The sequence below is a fragment of the Notolepis coatsorum genome, assembly GCF_963971535.1.
Source record: "Notolepis coatsorum genome assembly, chromosome: 9".
NCBI lineage: Eukaryota > Metazoa > Chordata > Actinopteri > Aulopiformes > Paralepididae > Notolepis > Notolepis coatsorum.
Genome location: NC_140173.1, coordinates 112,347,013 through 112,370,953, shown reverse-complemented (window position 1 = coordinate 112,370,953; position 23,941 = coordinate 112,347,013). Strand labels below are relative to the sequence as shown.

Sequence of the window (23,941 nt, the reverse complement as noted above, 5' to 3'; positions counted from 1 at the left end):
GAAAAAATGTTAACTCTGTGACAGACCACCTTATAACTAAGACATACATTTGTGGCAGAGGCAGAGAATGGACAAAATAAACAAGCTGCATAGGTGGCATAATAAACTGTAAACGACATACACATTTGCACTGAACATTATACCTTTGTCTGTTTGCCATTTTATTATAAAACCAGAGACAAGCGCCTCTCTCTTATCGGCCTATCTTACATTACGCGCAACCAATGCGTCTATCTGACATCCCTTTCTGTGGAGCGCACTGGACTATTGAGAAACAATAGGAATTTTCCAATTGTTCTCCCAGTCCACGTGACCATTTCTAGCATTTCCATTGGCTATAGTGACAGACATAGATATGTGATTGTGGTATAATATAATGTCCTCATGTAAAGACATTCCCCTCCCCTCTCCCCAATCCTGTATCCCCCCCCCCACTTGACCTATCAAATGGGACCAACAGGTCTTTTCACCTGGGTCATTTCAGCTGATAACCTGGGGTGAAGCCCTCAGCCATTCTCTCTTCTGTACTATACTGTTTGGTTAATAAACCTTGTTATTATCCAAACCTCGGTTGACTGAGAACATTGTTCTTCAGGATATCCACAAATATCCCACATGATAAATGGATAGATACAGCGGATTAGATGCAGTCCAGGGAAAACAACCAATCTAGATATTTCAAGATTCTATGCTTTACATCCGCGCATTCTCTGAGAGATGCACAACATTTTTAGATGACAATCGATTCCGATACAATAAAGCAAGTCTTTATCACAAACAAATCCAAAGATATTCAATGTTTTACAAAACATGTCTAGTGTTGCGCCCGGCTTTAGAGGGTTAAAAGCCTAATTGTATGTTTTATTTTGTTAATAAATGTCTCGTTGTAATTCCTTATATACCTAATGTAGCGCATCTTCTTGAAGCAGATTCAGCTTTTTTTGCTCTGATTTGACTTCAGTTTAATTGCATTGTTACTGTTCACATGTGTGGTGCCGTCACAGTCATATATATATATATATATTAGTAAAGATAAAGTTTGAATGACTTACTGAACTGGTGTTTTAATTTCACACCACACTGCTTGTTTGTTATTTCAGCGCCAGGCGCTGTCCACTGACTTTTTTCATGTTGAGCAAGCGCTACATTGCACCTCACTGCCTACCTGTTATTCACTCTCAACATGGATAAAACAAAGTATAATAAGCATTCTTTAGGTGGTGGTAGTTTCTCTATTTGGACATTATAGCTAACATATAGCCTAGCCTAGTTGGTCTGATATATAATTATTATTATTATTATTTTTTTTATATTCTGAGGGGACATATATTATTGCTGGCGGGCCAATTTCGGCCCGCGGGCAGCCTATTGCCGACCCCTAATCTATAGTGACTACTAGTATCATCTCATCTCTTCTCTATCTATTTTTATAAAAAAAATTGTATTGCAAATAAAAATATTATTGATTGTTTGATAATGAGGGGTGAGAGACGTTGAGTCTACGTGACACTGACGTCCAGGTCCAGGGGTCACTGTCAGGTCAGGTCAGGTGACCACTGATCACGAGAATTGCACTTGCAAGTTGATCAAGTAGGCTAAGACTCGAGTAGTACTGTATGATCATATGACACTAAAAAAACATGGATACAAAAGTTAAACGGTGGGGAAGCGGAGCTGCTAAGTTAAAATCTAAACAGGAAAGGGACAGAAAGAGCGTGTTACTTCGGCAAAGCATACCAACTATCTCTACAATTGTGTGTATTGAGCCGTACTGTATTATTTGTACCCATTCTGCAATCTGTTAAATACATTTTTCATTAATTCATTCATTCACAGACAGTAACACAGGACAAAAACACATTTCAACCCCCTACCTTCCCTAATTATAATTTAAATTGACATTCACGTAAAAGTAAGCTTACTATTCTAATATTATAATCTTGTCTCCAAAGTGTGTGCATGTTTTTTTTCTTCCTGAGGATGGCGCCATCCCCCCATCTAAACATGATGTGTTTCTTTTCTCTTCTTGATTGATTGATTGAAAACTTTATTAACAGATTGCAGAATGGGTACAGTACAGTACAGTACAGCTCAATAATTGTTAAGGGGATGCAGACCAGAGAAAGACTTTCGTCTTGTTTACATCAGGGACACTGTACAACTGTACAAGCAAAACTGTACATTGGAATATTGACAAAACCATACTTGGTCATTTACTGTACATTGGAGGGGGTTGTGTTAGGACATTTACAGGGGCCAGTTTAGAATTGCAGTCTCCCGTAGGTGGTCTTTGAGAGTGTTTTTGAAAGTGGGTAGTGATTCACATTCCTTTACAGCTTTGGGTAGGGCGTTCCACATTGATGTGGCATAATTCCAAAACGTGTTTAGTCCCTTGTTTGAGCCGAATCTGGGTTTAACGTGATTTGTGGAGCTCCCTCTGGTGTTGTGATCGTGGTATTCACTGACCTTTGGGAAGTATTTTGACATGTACATGGGTACCTTGGTCATGTAGTGTATCTTGTAGACCAGGCCCATTGCAAGTTGCTGTACTCTGTCGTCTACTCTAAGCCATCCTAGGTTGTCAAAGTGGGCACGGGTGATCAAAGTCCTTTTAGCTTGGCCCTCAGAGCCCACCACTTCTAAATATTCTATATATTTTTTAAAGTGACATATAAAAACACCACTGTGCGTGTATGTGTGTGTGGGAGGGCCTCCACAAGAATCTGGCCCAGGGGCCTCTGAAGTCTTAATCTGGCCTTGGTCAAATCACACCAGAAGGTATTTTTTTCTTCGTTTTTTTTTCACATTATCACAGTTTGAATGTTTAAAAACATATTTACTTTAAAAGCTAACAGTTATAGTATCTCTAACAGTAACATTTATTTGTTTAAAAAAGGCTGTTTGTGTGTGACTTTGGTTATTGCATGGGGGTTGAGTTAAATTTGCATGCAAATCAAGACGAGTGCTTTCGTTGGCCTCTTGAGTTTCGAGCGACACCTATAAATAATACACATTACTGTTGGCGGCTGGGTGGCGCAGCGGAGATTGCGCTCGTCACCAATGCAAGAGACTCCGGTATCGAATCCGGGTGTCAGCATTGCCTCCGGCTTGGGCCAGCCGTCATATTGGCTCAATTGGCAGAGCCAGCGGATGGAAGTCGATGGGTGGGGATTTGGACGTTGTGGACAGCGACTCCTACAGGTCGGTTGGGGGACGCCTGCACAGCAGAGACAGGAAATGGCGGGGGTAGTGTGAGCCTCCCATGCGTTACACCCCGCCAATGAGAGTCCGCGCTGGCAGGTGAAAAGATGTGACAGGCTGCCTCCTTGTGTACCGGAGGGGCTTCTATCCTACCTACAACCTACCAGTGGGGGGCCTAGTCGAGCAACGTTCAAGACAGGGGAGGGGAGAATTGGAAACACGAAATTGGGATGGGAGAAAAATAGAAAATAAGGAGAAAAAGTGGATCAAAAAAATTATAATAATACACATTACTGTTGATATTATTGTCGAGACGCTCGCCGCAGCTGTGAACAAACTTTCGGCTTGAGGAACAGCAATTGATCCATCGGATTTAATGAATGAGTACATATTGGACTTTGTTAATCGTGTCGATGACTCTGCCTCGGAGGGTAGTTGATTTTCTACCGAAGACTTGATTTTCGTGGTCTGTGGTACGACGTTCTGCTTTATTTATGGGTAAATTGTTGACTAGTTGTTTATTTACTGTTGGACAGTGAACAGTAGCGTTCAAATAACGTTACGTCACCGCATTCAACGGCATCATAACCTCAAAAAATTCCGACGAGCCGCCGTTGGACGTCCTGTTGCAGCACATCATTTGAAAGTGTTGACCTATTACGTGCTTCCAATCTCGGGTTATAAAACCAAACAGCCAATGAGCGTCAATTTCGAAAGAGTGACCACCTCCAGTTTCGTGCGTGCTATATATTTATCAGAATCAGAATCAGAAAGGTCTTTATTGCCAAGTAGTTTTCACATACAAGGAATTTGATTTGGTAGTTTTCGGTGCAACATTAGCGGACAGATAATAAAATTAAATGGAATATAAACTAAATTAAAATAGAAGCAATATAATATAATATAATAATGAAATCGGCCAGGGAGGGCTGTACAACTGTAAAATAAAAAGGTGGATTTAAATAAAATTAGATTATAAACTAAAGTAAAATAGAAGCACAATAGAATAGAATATTATAAAATGTTTATTTATCAAATACAATTTTTAAATAGGCCAGGTCTGTACAACTGTGCACAATGTATATACTTATTCATCCTATGGATATACTGACTGCAAGCAACTTTGTTTGCTGTGATAACTGCATTTTTGTGATACTGTGATTTATTGTGTAGCACCTTGAAGTTCTTTATCTCATTGTATGAAGTATAATGACAATAAAGACTCTATTCTATTTTATTCTTCTACTTTATAGAAATATATAGAATATCTCTATTGGCTCCAAGGTTCTAAGTAACTAATTGGTAGCTTTGGTAGCTTGTATAACAACAACAACAGCTATTTAAGTCATTGCACTCAGCAGCATTTACTGACAGATTATGTTAATGCTAATCATGTGAAGGAGTGGCTGGGCGAGTTGTAGGGGGCTATTGTTCATGCCCAGTACAGACCTGCAGAGGTGTTAAATTCTAGACCATCTTCGAGAGCTGTTATCGCAGCTTGACACACTAAGAAATAAATAGGTTTTACAAGATTCTAATTAGCACATCTTCTACAAAAATTTTCAGATTTAGGGGCGGTCATGTGGCATAGCGGAGATTGCGCTCGTCACCAATGCAAGAGGCTGGGGTCCCGACTCCCGGAGTCAGCATTGCCTTGGCTTGGGCTGATCGTCATACTAACTCATTTGGCTGAGTTAGGGCGAGGGAAGTCATGGGTGGGAATCTGGCGTTGTGGACAGCGACGCCTACAGGTCAGGTCTGGGCGCTTGCTCAGCGGAGGCAGGACTTGATGAAGGCAGCGTGACCTCCCACGCGTTACGCTTCACCAATGAGAGTCCTCGCTGCCAGGTGAAAAAAGAGTCACTGGCTGTCGCCACGCGTGTCGGAGGAAGCGTGCGGATGACTTCAGGGTTCCCTTGTACCGACCAGTAGGAGAACATGCGCACAACAACCAGGCAGGGGAGGGCGGCTAGGTGGTGCAGTGGGCAAGGCGCTCACCACCAATGCAGGAGACGCTGGGTTCAAGCCCAGCTCTCCACATTGCTTTCAGCTTGGCTGGTCGTTCATACTAATACATTTGGCAGTATTAGGGGGTGGGAAGCTGATGGGTGGGGATCGGACGTTGTGGACAGCGACTCCTACAGGTCGGTTGGTGCGCCTGCGCAGTAGAATCAGGAAGCGACGGGGGCAGCGTGCCCTCCAAACGCAGACCCCCGACGCTGAAAGATCGCGCTGTGCAGGTGAAAAGATGCGACGGCTGCTACCTCGAGTACCGGAGGGGACACGTGCAATGTATGGCTTCGTCCACATTACAGCCGGCTTGTGGGAGGCATGGCCTAACAGCGTTCGAGACAGGGGAGGGTAGAATTGGACGATACGAAATTGGGATGGGAGAAAAATAGAAAATGAGAGAAAAAGTAGATAAAAAAAAAAAACAAGGCAGAGGAGGGGGGAATTGGCACAACAACTAAAATTGAGACGGGGAGAAAAACAGAGAAAAATCGGAGAAAGAGAGGTGTGACGTACATGGGTACGTGGGTTGGTCATTACCATTATTACTGTATTTATGACACCATCTGAACATCAGGTTAGTATATTTAATGTGTTGTGTTTTGTATGTGATGTGTGTGTGTGTGAACATGAGAGCTAATGCTGTCTCTTTTCTCTTCCTGTCAGGTGCTGCCCGTCCCTACACTGAAGAGTGCTGATTGCCTAATGAATGACAGCTGATGGCAATCACCTCGAGAGGGACGGGTGGACAAATACCTGACAGCACACACACGTCTGGGCGCCTCACTGTGTCATTTGCCAGTGACCAAGTGGAGTGAGGTTGCCTCTGTTTGCCACTATTGAGTGGATTATTGTATTGGCCTTTTTATGCCAATTGCCACTGTGTGTGGACTATTAATTATGTGCTGCCTGCGTGGACCAAACCCTGTGTGGGGTATGTATATTGTTGGCCATTTTAGATTCATCCTACACTGTGAGCTATATGGTTAGAGTGGTGATTCATCCTACACTCTAAACATTGGGGTTAAAGTGGTGTTCATCCTACACTGTGAGCTACATGGTTAGAGTGGTGTTTCTTTGTATAACCAGGTAAGCTTGATTGTGTCTTATGGCACTTATGGTTATTTGTAAATCGCCCTAATTATCTTTGTATTTTATTTTTTTATTATTTTTTAAACAAACATATAAACAAACATGACAACACACGATAAGATATACAAGCATTAATTGTCAGGGCACATCCAATGAGATCACCTTTTAGTTAGTTGTTTTATATAAGATATACCCATAATACCTGTTATCTAAAAAAAAAACCTACACACATATGCTCAGCTCGAACCCCCCCCTCCCGGACCCCACCTTGAGAAGTACCTCCACTATCCCTCGCACCTAACCAGACACTACCATTATAAGCTAGCTTTTATTCTCTCCACCACTTCTAACCACATTGACATTTTGGATTCATTGAGACCCAGAATTCTTGCTGTAGATATTTCATGGTAAATTACATCGAGATATGTATGAAACCAAACTTTACGGCAAATTTTTTCCGGTTGAAACCAGCGTGATGCGATCAGCTTTTTGGCTACTGTGATACCCGATAAAACCAATCTCTTTAGCTGTGGATTCACTGCAAACTCAAAAACATCATTCAACAGCAATACCGAGGGGTGTACAGGTATATTCCAAGATACGAGTTTTGATATTTGTTGGGTCACATCTTTCCAGAATGCCTTAACTGGTGAGCAGTCCCAATACATGTGCATAAATGTCCCTTCGTCCCCATTTGTACATTGGGTGCATTTGGAATCTTGTTTGAGCCCCATTCGGCACAGTCTTATAGGAGTCAAGTATGTCCTGTGAATATAGTTAAGATTGATTTGTTGATGATCCGGGTTCCTTGATGTAAGTCGGACATTTGCCCAGGCTCCTTGCCAATCAAAGTCATTTTCCAGGTCTGGTATATCCCTCCTCCAGACAGAGTCAAGTTGGAGGGTTTCATACGAGGACGTTAGTAATTGATGATACAATTCTGAAACAAAACCTCTCGATGTCTCTCTTGAGTAGAAGAATTTGTGGTATCTGTGGTGTTCAATTGGTCTGTCTAATGGAACACCGTGAGACTTCAAACATAGCTCTAACTGTTTGTGAAAAAGCCATGTGGACTTGGTGAGATTAAATTTTTTGCGTATTTCTTTATCACTACAAAAACACTGTTTGTTAAAAACATCCCCTAATGAGTGTATGCCTTGCTCTTCCCATATAGGGAATCTTATAGGTCGTTTTCCAATTAAGAGAGCATTGTTATTGAATAAGGGAGTATGATTGTGCCATTCTTGTGGGTTAGGATTTTTTTTTTGTGATTCACGCCAAATCCGGATCGCATGAGTAATTATGGGGCCAAATTTTCGTTCACAGTGCTTGATTGGTAGTTTAGTGTATGCTATGTCCTTCAGTCTATGTGGGGCTACTATGTTTTCTTCTATTTTTCTCCAAGATGCTAATGCTTGGGAGTCAAACCATGTTGTCAATGGACTTAATGAGTACGCCTTAAAATATAGGAAAAAATCTGGAAATGCCATGCCACCATCTGCTTTATTTCTCTGTGCGGTGGATCTTTTTATACGTGGTGGTTTGTTATTCCAAATAAATTTGTATGTGGAGGAGTGTAATCTTTTCCAGTAACCCTCTGGAGGGGGTAACGGTAGCATTGAACAGAAGAAGTTGATTTTAGGTAGTACATCCATCTTAACTATTGATATCCGTGCTTGTACTGTGTTTTTAAGTTTTGCCCATCTATCAAGGTCGTCTTTGATTTTGTTTTGGATTTTTGTGTAGTTGTGCTTCACCGTTTGTCTTATGGTAGGGAATATTTCCACTCCCAAGCATCTGAAATGTTTTACCATCGGTATCTGTCCTGGGAGGGTTGTATCTTTTTTTGCAGGGGTGTTAAGTGGAAGGAAAGCCGACTTCGGCCAATTTATCTTAAATCCCGATAAATCACCAAAGTCCTCAATCAACTTGAGCAGATGAGGCAATGTGGTGTTGGGGTTTTTCATGAACAATATTACATCGTCCGCATATAAACACATTTTTTGTTGTGTGCCCTTGATTACGATATGTTCTATGGATTGGGATTGTCTTATATATTGTGCTAAAGGCTCTAATGATAGATTGAACAGTCCGGGACTAAGAGGACAACCCTGTCTGGCAGAGCGTGATACCGGATATATTTCAGAGATGATTGTGCCTGTTGTAATCATGGCCGATGGGTCTTTGTATAATACTTTAATCATATCGATGAATCCTTTTCCTAACCCCATCCTTTCTAGCACTGCCCACAGATACGACCATTCCAGCCTGTCAAAGGCCTTCATAGCATCCAGGGACAGCATCGCCTTAGGTATGGTGTCCTCCTTGTCGGCATCAAGTACGTGCAGTATACGTCTTATGTTCTCAGTGATCAGGCGGCCTCCTATGAAGCCAGTTTGGTCCGGGTGAACTAAAGACGTCATATGCTTTTGTAATCTGATGGCTAATACCTTAGAGTACAGTTTGATATCTGTTCCGAGGAGGCTTAAAGGTCTATAACTACCGCACTCGTTGGGGTCTTTGTCTTTTTTAAGGAAGACTGTTATGAGTGCAATATTGTCAATTTTATGGAAGTTCCCCTCCTTGACTGAGTATAAGATCATATTTAGTAATAAGGGGCCAATTATGTCCCAACAAGAAAGGTACATTTCTGATGGGAAACCGTCTCTTCCTGGAGCCTTACCACTTTTCATTGCGGTTATGGCCTTCTTGAGTTCCTCTAGTGTGATCGGTATTTCTAACTGTTTAGCGTCATCCTCTGAAAGTTTAGGGAGAATAATTTGATTAAGAAATGTGTCCATTTTGTTTTGATCGAAGGTCATTTCTGATTTATATAAGTCGGAGTAGAATACTTTGAATGTATCGTTTATTTTTACAGGATCTGTTACAAGTACTTGTTGTGCTCTAATGGTAGTTATATCTGCAAATGTTGCATTAATTCTTAATCGCATGGCTAATAGGTGGCTGGGTTTGGAACCATGGGAGTACTGCTGTTGTCTTGTGCTGCGTATTTGTATTTCCGATTGTTGTCTGTATATGGCATTGATCTCTATTTTTAGTACGTTAACTTGATTTTCTAGTCGAGTTGAGTTGTTGTATTTCAGAGAATTAAATAACGTTGAGTAAAGCGTTTCCAGCTCATCCAGTTTTGTGCTTTGATTCTTGCGCATTTTGGAGGAAAAGCTATCCGTGAAGTCTTTGATCATTCCCTTTACCGACATCCATATTATTCTGGGGTCTTGCACCGAGTTTGCATTCTCCCGTTGGAATACTATAAGAGCTTCTTTGAGTTGTGTAATGAATTCCTTGTTGTTAAGCAGCAACGAGTTAAATCGCCATCTTGGGGCTCGGGAGGATAGTATACCAAATGTACCTTTAAGGAGTAAATAACAGTGATCTGATAGTGCGTTGGGTATCATTTCCACTTCATAATTATCAAATAGTCTCTGTGATGCAAAGACATAATCTATTCTGGATAGTGTCTTATGTCTCGCAGATCGACAAGAGTACTTTCGGGTCGTGGGATTAAGTAACCGCCATAAGTCCTTTACACCTGTAATCTTTGACCAATCCTTTAATGCCTTCGATGAATTCTTTTGTTCGCTGGAAAAGGCGAGGTAAGATTTGTCCATCCTTGGGTTCCAGATGGCATTAAAATCCGCTCCTATTATAAATGAGTAATCGGGAATGTCTAACATTGCATTGGTTAGTGTAGTGAAGAAATCTTCTTCGTACAAATTTGGGGCGTATACCGCTATATATATATAACGCTATTTTCCTGTTCTTATGTTCAATCTTAGCTATAGTTATCCAACCTTCTACATCAGACCATACTCCCTTTAGTACAATATTCAACTTACGTTTAATGACTATTGCTACACCCCGAGTTCTCGTACCAATAGAGGAGTGACTGATATTATGGTATATGTTGTCCGCTAATTTACCTATGTCTTTCCCTAGAATGTGTGTTTCGCTTAGCAGAGCAATGTCCACATGTTCTTTTTTCATCAGTGTGAGCACGCTTTTGCGTTTGAGTTGGTTATTTATTCCCCCGGTGTTCCATATCATTATATTCAAACTAGCCATAGTCTATACATGTTGCATTGTACTTTTTGGTAATGCTTCTAGAGTGCGAGGCAATAATAGATATACATCCCACTAGTGAGGTCCCGTTGAGAGCCGAGCTTAAAAACATACATATATACAAATAAAAATCCCCTACCCTTCCCTCCCACCGAGAGTCGTACAGGATTGTGTTCCATGAACACAACCTTTGCGTATGACTCCCTCCCTTGCACCACCGGATATCCCAGAATGATCCAATTATCCTTAACATTCCTATGTATACCATAGGATCTAACACTCTAAATTCTACCATAAGTAGAATGTCGACTGTGGCTTGGCCACTTACCCGTAAAAAATAAATAAATAAAAATTTAAATGAGATAAACTAAAAATAAAGACCAAAAATAAGCTTCAATTGTCATGCCCTAATGCCCACTTACATTTTATATGAACTTGTGTAATTTATAGTAACCCATGAATAATATGAAGGTATTGAACTAATTATCTTATTGCTGGGTGGTTCCCAGATTGCCAACCACGTGGCATGTGGTTGTGTGTTTAGTGTTTGACTTGTTTATTATTATACTTTACTTTGTCTGTTCTCCAATTACCCTTTTCCGTTTTTTTTTTTTTTTTTTTAACTTTGGCCATTTCCCTGGCTCTTTTATACGTTTATCGCATTTATACTTGGTCAAGTTCGACCGACAGAAGCAGGCTGAAAGGGTTCAGATGGGGGGAAGACACTCTGGGAAAGGCACGGCTGCAGTCCGGGATTCGAACTCGCTCAGCCCCAGATCCGTGACGAGCACGGTTGTCCACGGCGCTGAAATAGCACTCGCGGTACGTGGTGAGCTACTGGAGCTCCCCATTTTCCCTGTTTGTTTATATGTTTGTGGGATTACTTCCCCTCCTTAGAATAATAAATCAGTGGAGGTTTGAATTCCTACCCTATACAATAAATATAATTTACTATTTTGGAAAAGCGCCTTGTGTACGTTTCTTACCTGCCCGGGACTGTTTTGAAAGCATTTACTGAGAGAGGCTGTTTTTGCTCATGTGCAGCCGGCTCCAGTTATTATTCTGTGTGGTCCTTAGACCTTTGTACATGACAAGAGGATACATTTTTTATTATACTTTTTTTTAAACATTTTCAGATTTCAACGTATGACACATCATTTGAAAGCTTACATTGTGTACTTTTACAATCTGGAAACATCTGGAAAATTACGATGGAGACATGTGGTCACAACCGCTGGTCGCGGTCACATATAAAGACCTATATCTATAGACCCTTTTACTGTTCGTAAACTATGTCTGACAACCACTGTTCAGTTGCCTTCACCCAGAATGTCCCTGGAGTCTCTCCCACATAGGGGTGGGAATCACCAGTTTCATCACGATACGATACGATATCGATTCTTTGGACAACGATACGATATTATCCGATATCAAACAGTCTGCCACGATATGATACGATTCAGGTGCCTGCGATCGATATGAGACGATATTATATGCCCATTTAACACAATCAGTAACATTTAAATAAAAAAAAAAGGCAATGGAAATATCATTTGACATTTTTATTTTTGAACTCTTCCAGACATTTAAATGAAAAACAATCTATTGTTTTTAATACAAATAGACCTCCTGTTCACTGTTTTTGGTTCGTGTTTTTTTTTATATTAACACTTTGACTGCCACTCACAGCTTTTCTCGGATTTACAATAGTCACGTTGAAAGCCACTCACGAGATATCTCGGATTTTAAATTTTCTTTTTCTCTTTGGGATCTGAAATCATATTGCATCACGCGAGCCTACCCTAGCCTACCCAAAGGCCGCCGGCGATCAGATGTGAAAAAAGCGCCCCCTATCGTCTCCCAGATGACATCAGGGATTTTGGAATGGACTCAATGAAAATGGATGGGGAAAAAAAATTATTCCAGTCCACATTTTCCAGTCCACTGATGCAGCCGGGGTTACCAGAGTTCATTCTGGAGACTCTGAGTCGCGGCAAGCATGAGATCTACTGTATACACGTTAGATCTATACACTTATCGATTTTTTCGAATGGTGATCAGGAATTGGAATATACCAGTTGGATACCATCTGATGTCAGGTAAGGAATCTATGTTATCAGTGTTAGGATAATCAGACTCGTTTTGATGAAGATATAAGCTTTTTTCTGATATGTGCTCCAGCGGTTTCACTGTAAAATCCATGAGGAAATGAAAACGGCTATTATCAGCGCGTGCCTCGAATGTGCGTGCGTGTACGTATAATATTGATCATCTAGCATTTATTTGAAAACGATTCATAAATAGGCCGACAAATATCAACGTTCTGGAATATTCCAGTAAAAGACGATTATCACAGAATGGCCCAGAATGGGCTGTTTTTTTACCTCAAAACGGGTGCTTTTCAAAATGCTCTCAAACGGAAATGAAGCGATAAAAAACCAATCTGCCTTGACAGCACTGACTGGAAAATGATTCTTTGATAAGCGACGGGCAGATTAGACACATAGCCATAATTTAAAACATAGATTAGGCGATATTAACGTTAACATTAGCGCCGATGGTGGCATTCATGCACTAAGTCGTGCGCCCCCTGGTGGCACTGAAATTGTTAATATCCTATTCACTGTCACAGAGCTGTATTTTGGCTGAAAAAGGCATATTGGGAGTCCGAAGGTGCAGTACCAGCCATATCCTGTTAGTGGGGCTATCCCGAGAATGCACCCTCCTTCTCAGTCCCCACTTTTCTCTGCCTATGGCTCTGGGTTAGCTTGTTATCTTACGCTAACGTAACGTTATCTTCGATCTTTAACGCGACGTGGGCATAATGGAGTGGCGAGGATTGCAAAGCAGGTTAGATGCATTGGACCCGTTGCGGAATAAAACAGCAGGGACATGTTTTGGGTCACAGAATAGGCACACTAGTTTTGCTCTAGTGACGCTCTAGACGCTACTGCTGTGTGCTGTTGATCCGAGCCGAGCAGATACGACACATGGGATTTTTAAAATAAGAGTATCGCAATATGAATAGATCTTTTTACGTTGCATCGATCCTATTTGATTATTGATAATAGATCGATATATCGATCTGGATCGATGTATCGTCCCACCCCTAAGACAGCAGAGTGCAATAATAGTCTAACCAGGTGTGCAAGGGCATTAAACACCAAAGACCCTGACCCAGCTCTAACGCTCATTGCAGCAGAGAATGAGAGCCAAGTGGATGTCGGGCTATTTCATTTTTTTGTGTGGATTTCAACTAAACAAAAACAAGCACACAATTTGGTTTTGGAAGCTAGGAGTTATGAAACTGACAAAAAGAAGGGTCTACAGGATGACCCACTGAATGATACCGTATGAAGGACATATTATGATGTGAGACAACACTTTACCTATCATGTGTTTGTAGCTCTAGATCCACTGTGTCCTGTCATGGGGAAAGAAAACAGCATTCATCTATTACCAAGTGCCACAAGCGTCTTCTACAATGTAGAATCGACATCCAATAATAATAGTCAAGTCAAGTTAAGAGTTTTATTTGTCACGGCATACGAGTATACAATGAAATGCGGGTGGTCTTGCCCGCAACGATGTGCAAATACAGTGGGTACAACATATAATAGAATCCAATACAAAAACATTGTGCAATAACAGGTAACATGGTGTGACATCAAAATCGGTATCTGTACATAGTTATTTACAGAGCATATAGGACATGCTAGGTAGCTTTGGTAGTGCAATACACTGTTACTGTTGCTACTACTGATTTAAAGTGGCCTTTCCTTTTGGCAATAAGTGTGAGTGTGTGCGCATGAGTGTGTGCCCGCTCATGTTAAAGTGTTAAGTGGCTGCTAGTGTGTGAGCGTGCACAGCGTGCGTGTCGTGTGTGTGCTCATGTGTGCTTATGTGTGGATAGTTCAGTGTTCTGTGGTACTCAATGTTCATTGTTCAGGACTCTGATGGCCTGGGGGAAGAAGCTAAGCCTAAGCCTCTCTGTCCTAGTAGCTGGGGTTCGCAGGCGTCTGCCTGACCTCAGCAGCTGAAACAGGCTGTTATTGGGGTGGTGGGGGTCTTTTATTATTCTGCAGGCTCTGGATTTGCACCTCTTGTTGTATAGAACCTGCAGGGGAGGTAGTGCAATACCCGTTGTACGCTCGGCTGAGCGCACCACTCTCTGTAGGGCCTTCTTGTCCTGTGCCGTGCTGTTTCCATACCAGGCAGTGATGTTTTCCGGTCAGGATGCTCTCTACAGCTCCTGAGTAGAAGGACTGGAGTATCTTCCCCGATACTCTGAACTTCCTTAACTGTCTCAGGTGGTAGAGGCGCTGTTTCGCCTTCTTTACTACTGTGTCTATGTGTGTTGACCATGTCAGATCCTCTGAGATGTGGACCCCCAGGTACTTAAAGCTGCTCACCCTGTCCACGGTAGCCCCGTTAATCATCAGTGGTGTGCGTCTCCTGCTGTCCTCTCCTATAATCCACGATCAGCTCCTTGGTTTTACCAATGTTCAGGAGCAGGCTGTTGTCCTGGCACCAGCGTTCCAGTACCTCAACCTCCTCCCGGTAGGCCTTCTCGTCGTTGTCCGAGATCAGCCCCACCACCACCGTGTCGTCTGCGAACTTCACTATGGAGTTGGAGCTGAACTTGGCCACACAATCGTGTGTGTAGAGTGAGTACAGCAGGGGGCTCAGAACACAGCCCTGGGGGGACCCGATGCTCAGGGTGATGGTGTTGGAGGTCTGACCCCCCACCCTGACCGCCTGGGGTCTTTCGCTCAGAAAGTCCAGTACCCAGGCGCTCAGGGCGGAGCTCAGACCTAGCTCGATCAGCTTGTCCACCAGTCTGGTGGGGACTATGGTGTTGAACGCTGAGCTGTAGTCAATGAACAACAGTCTCACATAGCCCCCCTTCTGACGGTCAAGGTGAGAGAGGGTGCTTTCCAGTACCTGGGAGACCGCGTCGTCGGTGGACCTGTTTGTCCTGTATGCAAATTGCATAGGGTCCATATCACTGGGGAGGGAGGCACAAATGTGGTCCTTGACCAGCCTCTCGAAACATTTCATGACCACAGAGGTGAGTGTCAAGTCAAGTCAAGAGTTTTATTTGTCACGGCATACGGATATACAATGAAATGCGGGTGGTCTTGCCCGCAACGATGTGCAATTGGTACAACATATAATAGAATCCAATACAAAAAAATGTGTGCAATAAAATTGTGCAATAACAGGTAGCAGGTAACAATAAATTTGTGCAATAACGGGTAACAGTTAACAGTTAACAGTAGTAGTAATAGTAGTGCAATACACTGTTACTGTTGCTAATACTAATTTAAAGTGGCCTTTCCTTTTGGCAATAAGTGAGGGTGCGTGCGGCCTGAGTGTGTGCCCGCTCATGCTAAAGTGTTACAGTGGTACTCAATGTTCATTGTTCAGGACTCTGATGGCCTGGGGGAAGAAGCTGAGCCTAAGCCGCTCTGTCCTAGTAGCTGGGGTTCGCAGGCGTCTGCCTGACCTCAGCAGCTGGAACAGGCTGTTATTGGGGTGGTGAGGGTCTTTCATTATCCTGCAGGCTCTGGATTTGCACCTCTTGTTGTATAGAACCTGCAGGGGAGGTAGTGCAATACCCGTGGTACGCTCGGCTGAGCGCACCACTCTCTGTAGGGCCTTCTTGTCTTGTGCCGTGCTGTTTCCATACCAGGCAGTGATGTTTCCGGTCAAGATGCTCTCTACAGCTCCTGAGTAGAAGGACTGGAGTATCTTCCCCGATACTCTGAACTTCCTTAACTGTCTCAGGTGGTAGAGGCGCTGTTTCGCCTTCTTTACTACTGTGTCTATGTGTGTTGACCATGTCAGATCCTCTGAGATGTGGACCCCCAGGTACTTAAAGCTGCTCACCCTGTCCACGGTAGCCCCGTTAATCATCAGTGGTGTGTGTGTCTCCTGCTGTCCTCTCCTATAATCCACGATCAGCTCCTTGGTTTTACCAATGTTCAGGAGCAGGCTGTTGTCCTGGCACCAGCGTTCCAGTACCTCAACCTCCTCCCGGTAGGCCTTCTCGTCGTTGTCCGAGATCAGCCCCACCACCACTGTGTCGTCTGCGAACTTCACTATGGAGTTAGAGCTGAACTTGGCCACACAGTCGTGTGTGTAGAGTGAGTACAGCAGGGGGCTTAGAACACAGCCCTGGGGGGACCCGATGCTCAGGGTGATGGTGTTGGAGGTCTGACCCCCCACCCTGACCGCCTGGGGTCTTTCACTCAGAAAGTCCAGTACCCAGGCGCTCAGGGCGGAGCTCAGACCCAGCTCGATCAGCTTGTCCACCAGTCTGGTGGGGACTATGGTGTTGAACGCTGAGCTGTAGTCAATGAACAACAGTCTCACATAGCCCCCCTTCTGACGGTCAAGGTGGGAGAGGGTGCTGTGCAGTACCTGGGAGACCGCGTCGTCAGTGGACCTGTTTGTCCTGTATGCAAATTGCATAGGGTCCATATCACTGGGGAGGGAGGCACAAATGTGGTCCTTGACCAGCCTCTCAAAACATTTCATGACCACAGAGGTGAGTGCCACCGGTCTGTAGTCATTTGGACATGTTGGGGAGGGTTTCTTCGGTACAGGGATGATGGTAGACATCTTGAAGCAGGCAGGGACCACTGACTCCGCCAGGGATTGATTAAATATGGCGGTGAACACCGGGGCCAGCTGGTTGGCACAGGACTTGAGTATGCGTCCTGTTATACCATCTGGTCCAGCAGCCTTCCTGGTGTTCACCTGCATAAATTAAATGCTCTTCTCACACTGTGTTCCGACAACGAGAGAGCGTCCCCGCCCCCCCGCGGTTGCCCCCCCCCCCTCCACAACAGCCGGCGCGCCAGTGACGTCACTAGCCGGAGAGCCAGCAGCGCCACTGTCTGCACCAAACCGAGCGTAGAAGGTGTTGAGCTTGTCCGCGAGGGAGGCGTCGTCGCTCCCCATTGAGGGGGCGCTGACTTTATAGTCAGTTATTGTCTTCAGTCCCTGCCATAATCCTCTTGTGTCGTTTTGTGCCATTTGTGTCTCCAGTTTGTCAGCATATGTCCTCTTAGCAAGTTTAACAGCCTTGCGTAGAGTATAGACTGAAGCCTTATACTCCTCCATGTTTCCTGACTCTCTACCCAGGTTGTAGGCGGTGGTGCGAGAGTTCAGAGCTGTTCTAATAGTACTGTCCACCCACGGTTTCTGGTTTGGGAAAACCCGCACCATTTTCGTGAGGACAATACCATCAGCTATTGTTGTTATGTAGCTCACCACTGTGTCTGCGAGCTCGCTGACGTCACTGGCGCTTCCTTGGAACATATCCCAATCCGTGTCTGCTAACACGTCCTGGAGCGTGGCCTCTGATTCGTCGGTCCACTTCTTTGTCTCACGTGACACGACGGCGTCACGTGATCTTTGTTGATATGCGGGAAATAGCAAGATGGAGTCGTGGTCACTCGAGCTTGAGGACCCCGTTAATGGCGGAGCGGCTACTGCCTTGTAGCCGGCTCTGAACGGGGAATAACAGTGGTCGAGTGTGTTCCTCCCTCTGGTGGAGCAGGCGATGTGCTGAAAAAAGGACGGCATCACTTTCTTCAGGTTTGCCTGGTTGAAATCGCCAGCCACTACCATCGCTGCGTCCGGATGTTTGATCTGGTGTCTGTTGAGGTGATCATGTAGTTCTCCCAGCGCTTTGCCCGTATTTGCCTGTGGGGGAATATATACGGCGGTCATGATGACCGCAGTGAACTCCCTGGGGAGGTGGAACGGACGGCACAGGATAGAAAGGTGTTCCATGTCCGGGGAACACGATCTTGAGAGAACATGCACCCCTTCGGGATTAACCCAGGAATTGTTCGTGAGGAGGCAGACCCCGCCGCCGATGCTCTTTCCTGAGGCAGCCGTTCGATCTGCACGTAATACGGTGAAGGCGTCCGAGGGAGAGACGCTTTTGTCCGGAGTCGCCGACGTGAGCCATGTTTCCGTGAGACACATGATGTTGATGTCTCTCATCTCCCGTTGGAACCGGACCCTCGCCCTTAGGTCATCCATCCTACCCTCCAACGAACGGGCATTCGCCAGAAAGATGGATGGAATTGCTGGGCGGTAAGCAGCTCTTTTTAGTCTCAGCCTAATACCTCCACGTCTCCCTCTGTGCCTTTTCCTGCCGTACCCTTTGTTCTTTTCCTTGCCGCCGTTCTCCCGTCTGATTTCTGCTGGCCATTCTAGGCCTAAAGTGTCTCCAAACTCCTCTTTGAGCCCGGGGTTTAGGTCCATAAGTGTCTGACGGTCGTATGACGTACCCGCCAGTGTTGCTTTAAATAAAAAAGTAGAAAAAACAAACATAATAGCTAAAAGTGTGTACATCGTTGCAGAGCTAAACCAGAGGCGTCTGACCGGGGTCGCGTCCTCGTTTGTACATTGTCTGTCATGAGATACTCCGCTTGTCGGCTAACTGCTAACGTGCGCGGACTGATGACGACATCAACATTCGCAGCAGCAAAACAAGTCTATTATATATATCTATCTATATATCTATAATCCCTCTGTGACTCCTACAAATGCAGTGCCTCACTGTACCTGACCAATAGGCAGAGAGACTTTAACTTCCTGTTTGGCGGGCGGTGGCTGGAACGGTATGGCAGGTGATAGACGAGCAGCTGTAGCCTTTAGACCTTCAACCTCCTCGCCATCATCTGGCGGCTATGACACACATGAGAAGGACACAGTATAATAATATGTAATTTGGAATGCCATTAGGGTCTGTGGTGGGTATAAAGTGTTGCTTTTGTGAGAGAAGATGTTAAAAGCCCAATCTGTAATCCAAAAGTAAACAAACAATAAAAGAAAAAACATGAATGGAATGTTTGAGAAATGCTAGTTGACTAGACTAAACTAGAAATCTAGTTGGCTGATAAAGAATAACATATATATTTATTATATTTGCTGTACTTTGTGGCTGTTAAATGTTTATGTTGGTAAACATAACATTATGAGAAAAGGTTATTTTTCATCTATTAACTCATTCACTGCTAACGACGAGTATACTCGTTATTGGGCACCAATCGTTGAATGCCAACAACAAGTATACTCATTATTTGATCGTTATTTCTTTTATTCAATATTTCTATTCATTACAGGCACACAGACTCGGGGTTAACATGGGGAATCAGCCTGATAATGTAAAAGTGCAATAACGGCCGCATCACGCTAGACGGCGGTATCGAGCACTTAGGGCTGGGCGATATGGCCAAAAACGTTATCGCGATAAAATAATTTTCATATAACTCGATATCGATAATTATCGTCGATATAATGTCTGTCAAGTTTAATTAACTTCTTATGCCCGGCGCCGATGGACGGGCTATTAATAGCATAGATATATATAATAGACTTGTTTTGCTGCTGCGAATGTTGATGTCGTCATCAGTCCGCGCACATTAGCAGTTAGCCGACAAGCGGAGTATCTCATGACAGACAATGTACTAAATATTACCCTAAAATACTCTCTTCCGCCCCAATATATTGAAACAACGTCCACTGTATACCCCACACTACTATAAACGTGGCCTCAGAATTCACGACACACACATACTCGGCACGTAAATATATAAAATAGTGCCGCGCAAGCTAGTTATCCTAGCCAGCCTGTTGTGTCTAAGCGGTGTATTCCATGACAATGTAATAAATATTACCCTAAAATACTCTCTTCCGCCCCAATATATTGAAACGACGTCCACTGTATACCCCACACTACTATAAACGTGGCCTCAGAATTCACGCCACACACATACTCGGCACGTAAATATATAAAATAGTGCCGTGCAAGCTAGTTATCCTAGCCAGCCTTGTTTACTACTAGAGTCCTACCTCTCTACCCAGAGGTGCACCGCGGGTCTCCTTCACTGTTGGCCATCTCCTTCACTGATTGGTTGTTAGTGCGTGTGCTGATATCCAAGCTTGGAAAATCGATATATCGAAACTTTGCGACCACGTTTCATGTTTATTTCGAGGAAATAATTTATCGCGATAGTTATCGTTATCGTTTTATCGCCCAGCCCTACGAGCACTCTTTATACCCTTGTATCTTTCTCTGTGGGACGGCAAAACATCTCCGGTTTCATGTTTCCTTGTCGGGCGAGGGCAGCCGTTCTGCCGGTTCCATCAAAGCGCATCAAATAACCCCGATCCATATGTTGTGGTGGATTATGCCGTGGGCCAAATGGACATTGGATATACCAGATGGCGATAAAAAATATTATTTTTGGAATCCTCCCAATCACAGGTAAGAATGATCAGACGTAAATTTTAGCTTGATCCTGCAATGCTTTTACACTGATCGGGCTGATAAGTGTTTTTAGTGTTCAATGCGAATGCCGTTACTGACAATCAAATAATCAGAAACGACCCCCCCCCCCCTTTCATGCATTCATGATGGAACATAATACCTATGATATAGATTTGTTTTCGGGATAATAGCGTATACAGGCAAGAAATGGCAATGTCTATAGTGGAATCGACGTATAGGGCTTTAACTCAGGATTTCATGAATTACCCTAGACTCTAAAACCATACTTATATTCACCACGGTATAACACAGGAATGTATGGATGGAAAAATGTATTCTTTCTCACATAATTGAACGATAGATAGGTGATGTCAAATGGGACATAGTATTGTATCCATAGCTATAATATAGAATATAGTTATAGCTCTACAAACAAGGTGACTCAGTCCTATCTTTTAAAGCGCGGCAATGCGACCACAGGGTCATGGCTAATCCCCGGCAGTATTGGGTCTCATTCTCCAACGGACTTAAGACAAAAAGGGCTTTCTCTTAGGGCCATTTGAGACCCTTTCGGGCGAGACATGAATATAGACAATATATTATAATATAATATTAATTATATATGTTTTATTGGGATGGTTGGTGAATCCCAAAATCGTCCGAAAAGGTCTCAAATGGCCCTAAGAGAAAGCCCTTTTTGTTGTAAGTCCTTGGAGAATGAGACCCAATGAGTTAAGCAAACTCTTCAAGTATGTGTTTTTAAATATATAAATATTGCAGTGTTATTTGGTCAAAAAGAACTGTCAAAAGAACGAATTATCATACAAGGCTCTGGTGGTAGTCAGCATTCAGCAGTAACCGTATGGCAATACAGCCGTGTAGCCATGCAGAGAAACCACAAATCATCAGATAGAACTAAGAATGTCCCAATCAAGTTGTTCTGCCCGATCCCAATCGGAGTCATTTAATATTGAGTATCTGCTGATACCGAGTCATGATCCGATATTTGTATTTTCCTAGATAATTATAGCAGCACAGTGCACACTTCAAATCAAAGTTAATCAAACATTTCAGTGTAGGTAAAATATGCTTCGTAATTGAACAGTTCTGCTTAAAGACAAAAAATTGCCTACATCACAGCTTTCCCTTAACACTTTCAGTGCCAACGACGGGAAATCTCGTTAGATCATGCCAACCCTTGAGTGCCAATCGATATATTTTTTTATTAGCGATTTCCATTCATTTTTCATCAATCTAGCCTCACGTTACCACTGGGACTCTCTCTTAGCTCGAATTGGGAAAATACCGCCCCCTATCGTCTCTCCGGATGGGACTGAATGAAATGAATGGTAAAAAAAGAATCCGGATTCCACATTTTACTTGTCAGGCATGTAATCCGAGCCTACTGCAGTCATCGCCCACCATCAGAACAGCGGAGAATATGTGTTTCGACCACCCAGCGTTGGATCAATAAACGCGATCGATATTTGGAATGGCGATCAGGAATTGGAATAATCTTTTTGGAGAACATCTGATCTGAGGTAAGGAATCTATTTTACCAGTCTTGGGATAATCAGAGCTATTTTCACAGATATATCAACGTGTCCCGTATGTGTGTATGTGAATGAATTAATGAATGAATGTAAACTTTATTTAACAGATTGCAGAATGGGTACAATACAGTACGGCTCAATACACACAATTGTTAAGGGGATGCAGACCAGAGAAAGATGTTTGTCTTGTTTACATCAGGGTCCCCCATTTTCAATTCATATTGACATTTATGATATACTCAACATACATGACATTTATGGCATAGGGACATATAGGTATTTAGTACGGTTACATTTGTGACATATACGATATTCAAATATACAGTACTGTTACCCATAGATCCTGACAGAGTATATACATATGATGGGGTGGGGATTGTACATTAGGAGGGGGTGGGTGGGTGGGAGAGAAATATACATACGGTGGGGAGGAGACTGTACATTTGGAGGGGGTGGGTGGGTGGGAGAGAAATATACATACGGCGGGGAGAGAATATATACATGCGGTGGGGAGGAGACTGTCTATTAGGAGGGTGTGTGTGTGTGTGCGATCAGGAAATAAGATAATCGATTGTTCAGCCCGCTTCTATAGCATGCATAAGTACACATATACTATCGATAATCTAGTGTTTATTTGAAAACTATTCATAAATAGGCAGAAAAACGTGTTTTGTGTATTCCAGTAAAGGGCGATTCATGTGGAATCTTAATTTTTTCCGGAAACTTTAAAAAAACGAGCGTTTTTCAAAATGGTATAAAACGGAAATGAACCGATTAAAAAACAATCCGTTTCGACAATGTTGACTGCAAACAAGTCATTGATAAGCGACGGTCGTATTAGACACACAATTTAAGATATAGTTTATGCGTTCACAAATGTGAGCGCTCTGTCATTGAATAGAGCGTTGGCACTCAACGGGGTATCTAGGACACCCCCTGCTGGCACGGAAAGTGTTAATGGTTTCCATTTATTATAATTTATTTAAAGGGTCTGCATTTGATTGGGCTTAATATACCTGGCTGATACCGATCGATACCAATCAATTAAAATATGCCACAATTTAATTTGATTCCGATCGGGACATCTCTAGACATAAGCACTGGAATGGTACCAGAAACCTGCCATACATAGACAACCTAGAAGCTCAAATGAACTTACTACTACACCCAGTTCCGTCTCCAGATCTCTGTTGACATAGAAGCGCATGTGTTTTCCTTCCTTGGAACTTAGAATTTTGATATCCTCTTGATAGGCACCCCTCAGTCTCAGCGCCTTGTCCTTAACCACTGAGAGAACAAAAATTCAAAATATGAATAAATGCTACATATTTATTATATGCCTGAATTATTCAATGAATTAATTGATGAATATGTAAACCATATTTACATACATATCTTATTTAAACATGCAAGTTGTTTGATATAATATACTCAAAGGGCAATTGCATTTTTCATTCTTGGCTGCCTGTCTGTTGGTTATTTTTAACATGTATTTTAAAGATCCCCTCCACCCGTCTTTTAACACTAAAATGTTGTATTGTGGAAGTCGAAGGAAGAGGCGATGCAAGAATCAGCGTGACAGGTTTCCTTCGGGGCCACGTGAGCAGGTTTCAAACGGTCCACCGATATCCACTCCTGACTCCCCTCTTTTTCCACCATAAAGCTCTTGGGTCCCGCTTCCAGGACACGGAAGGGCCCATCGTAC

The 23,941-nt window shown here is 43.2% G+C and overlaps 1 protein-coding gene across 2 annotated transcripts in view; it reads right to left on the bottom strand.

The window, feature by feature from the left end:
- LOC311234105 (cytosolic phospholipase A2 zeta-like) overlaps positions 1-23,941 on the bottom strand; it is a 163,311-nt gene that overhangs the window by 45,367 nt on the left and 94,003 nt on the right. Inside the window, exons 8-10 of one of the 2 annotated variants that reach the window (XM_084321219.1) lie at positions 23,396-23,523; positions 18,976-19,098; positions 13,776-13,810 (exon numbers count right to left, since the gene is read on the bottom strand). In XM_084321219.1, coding sequence (XP_084177345.1) covers positions 13,776-13,810; positions 18,976-19,098; positions 23,396-23,523 — 286 coding nt within the window. The remainder of the gene's footprint in view (positions 1-13,775; positions 13,811-18,975; positions 19,099-23,395; positions 23,524-23,941) is intronic. The other variant, XM_084321220.1, reaches the window with a different exon arrangement.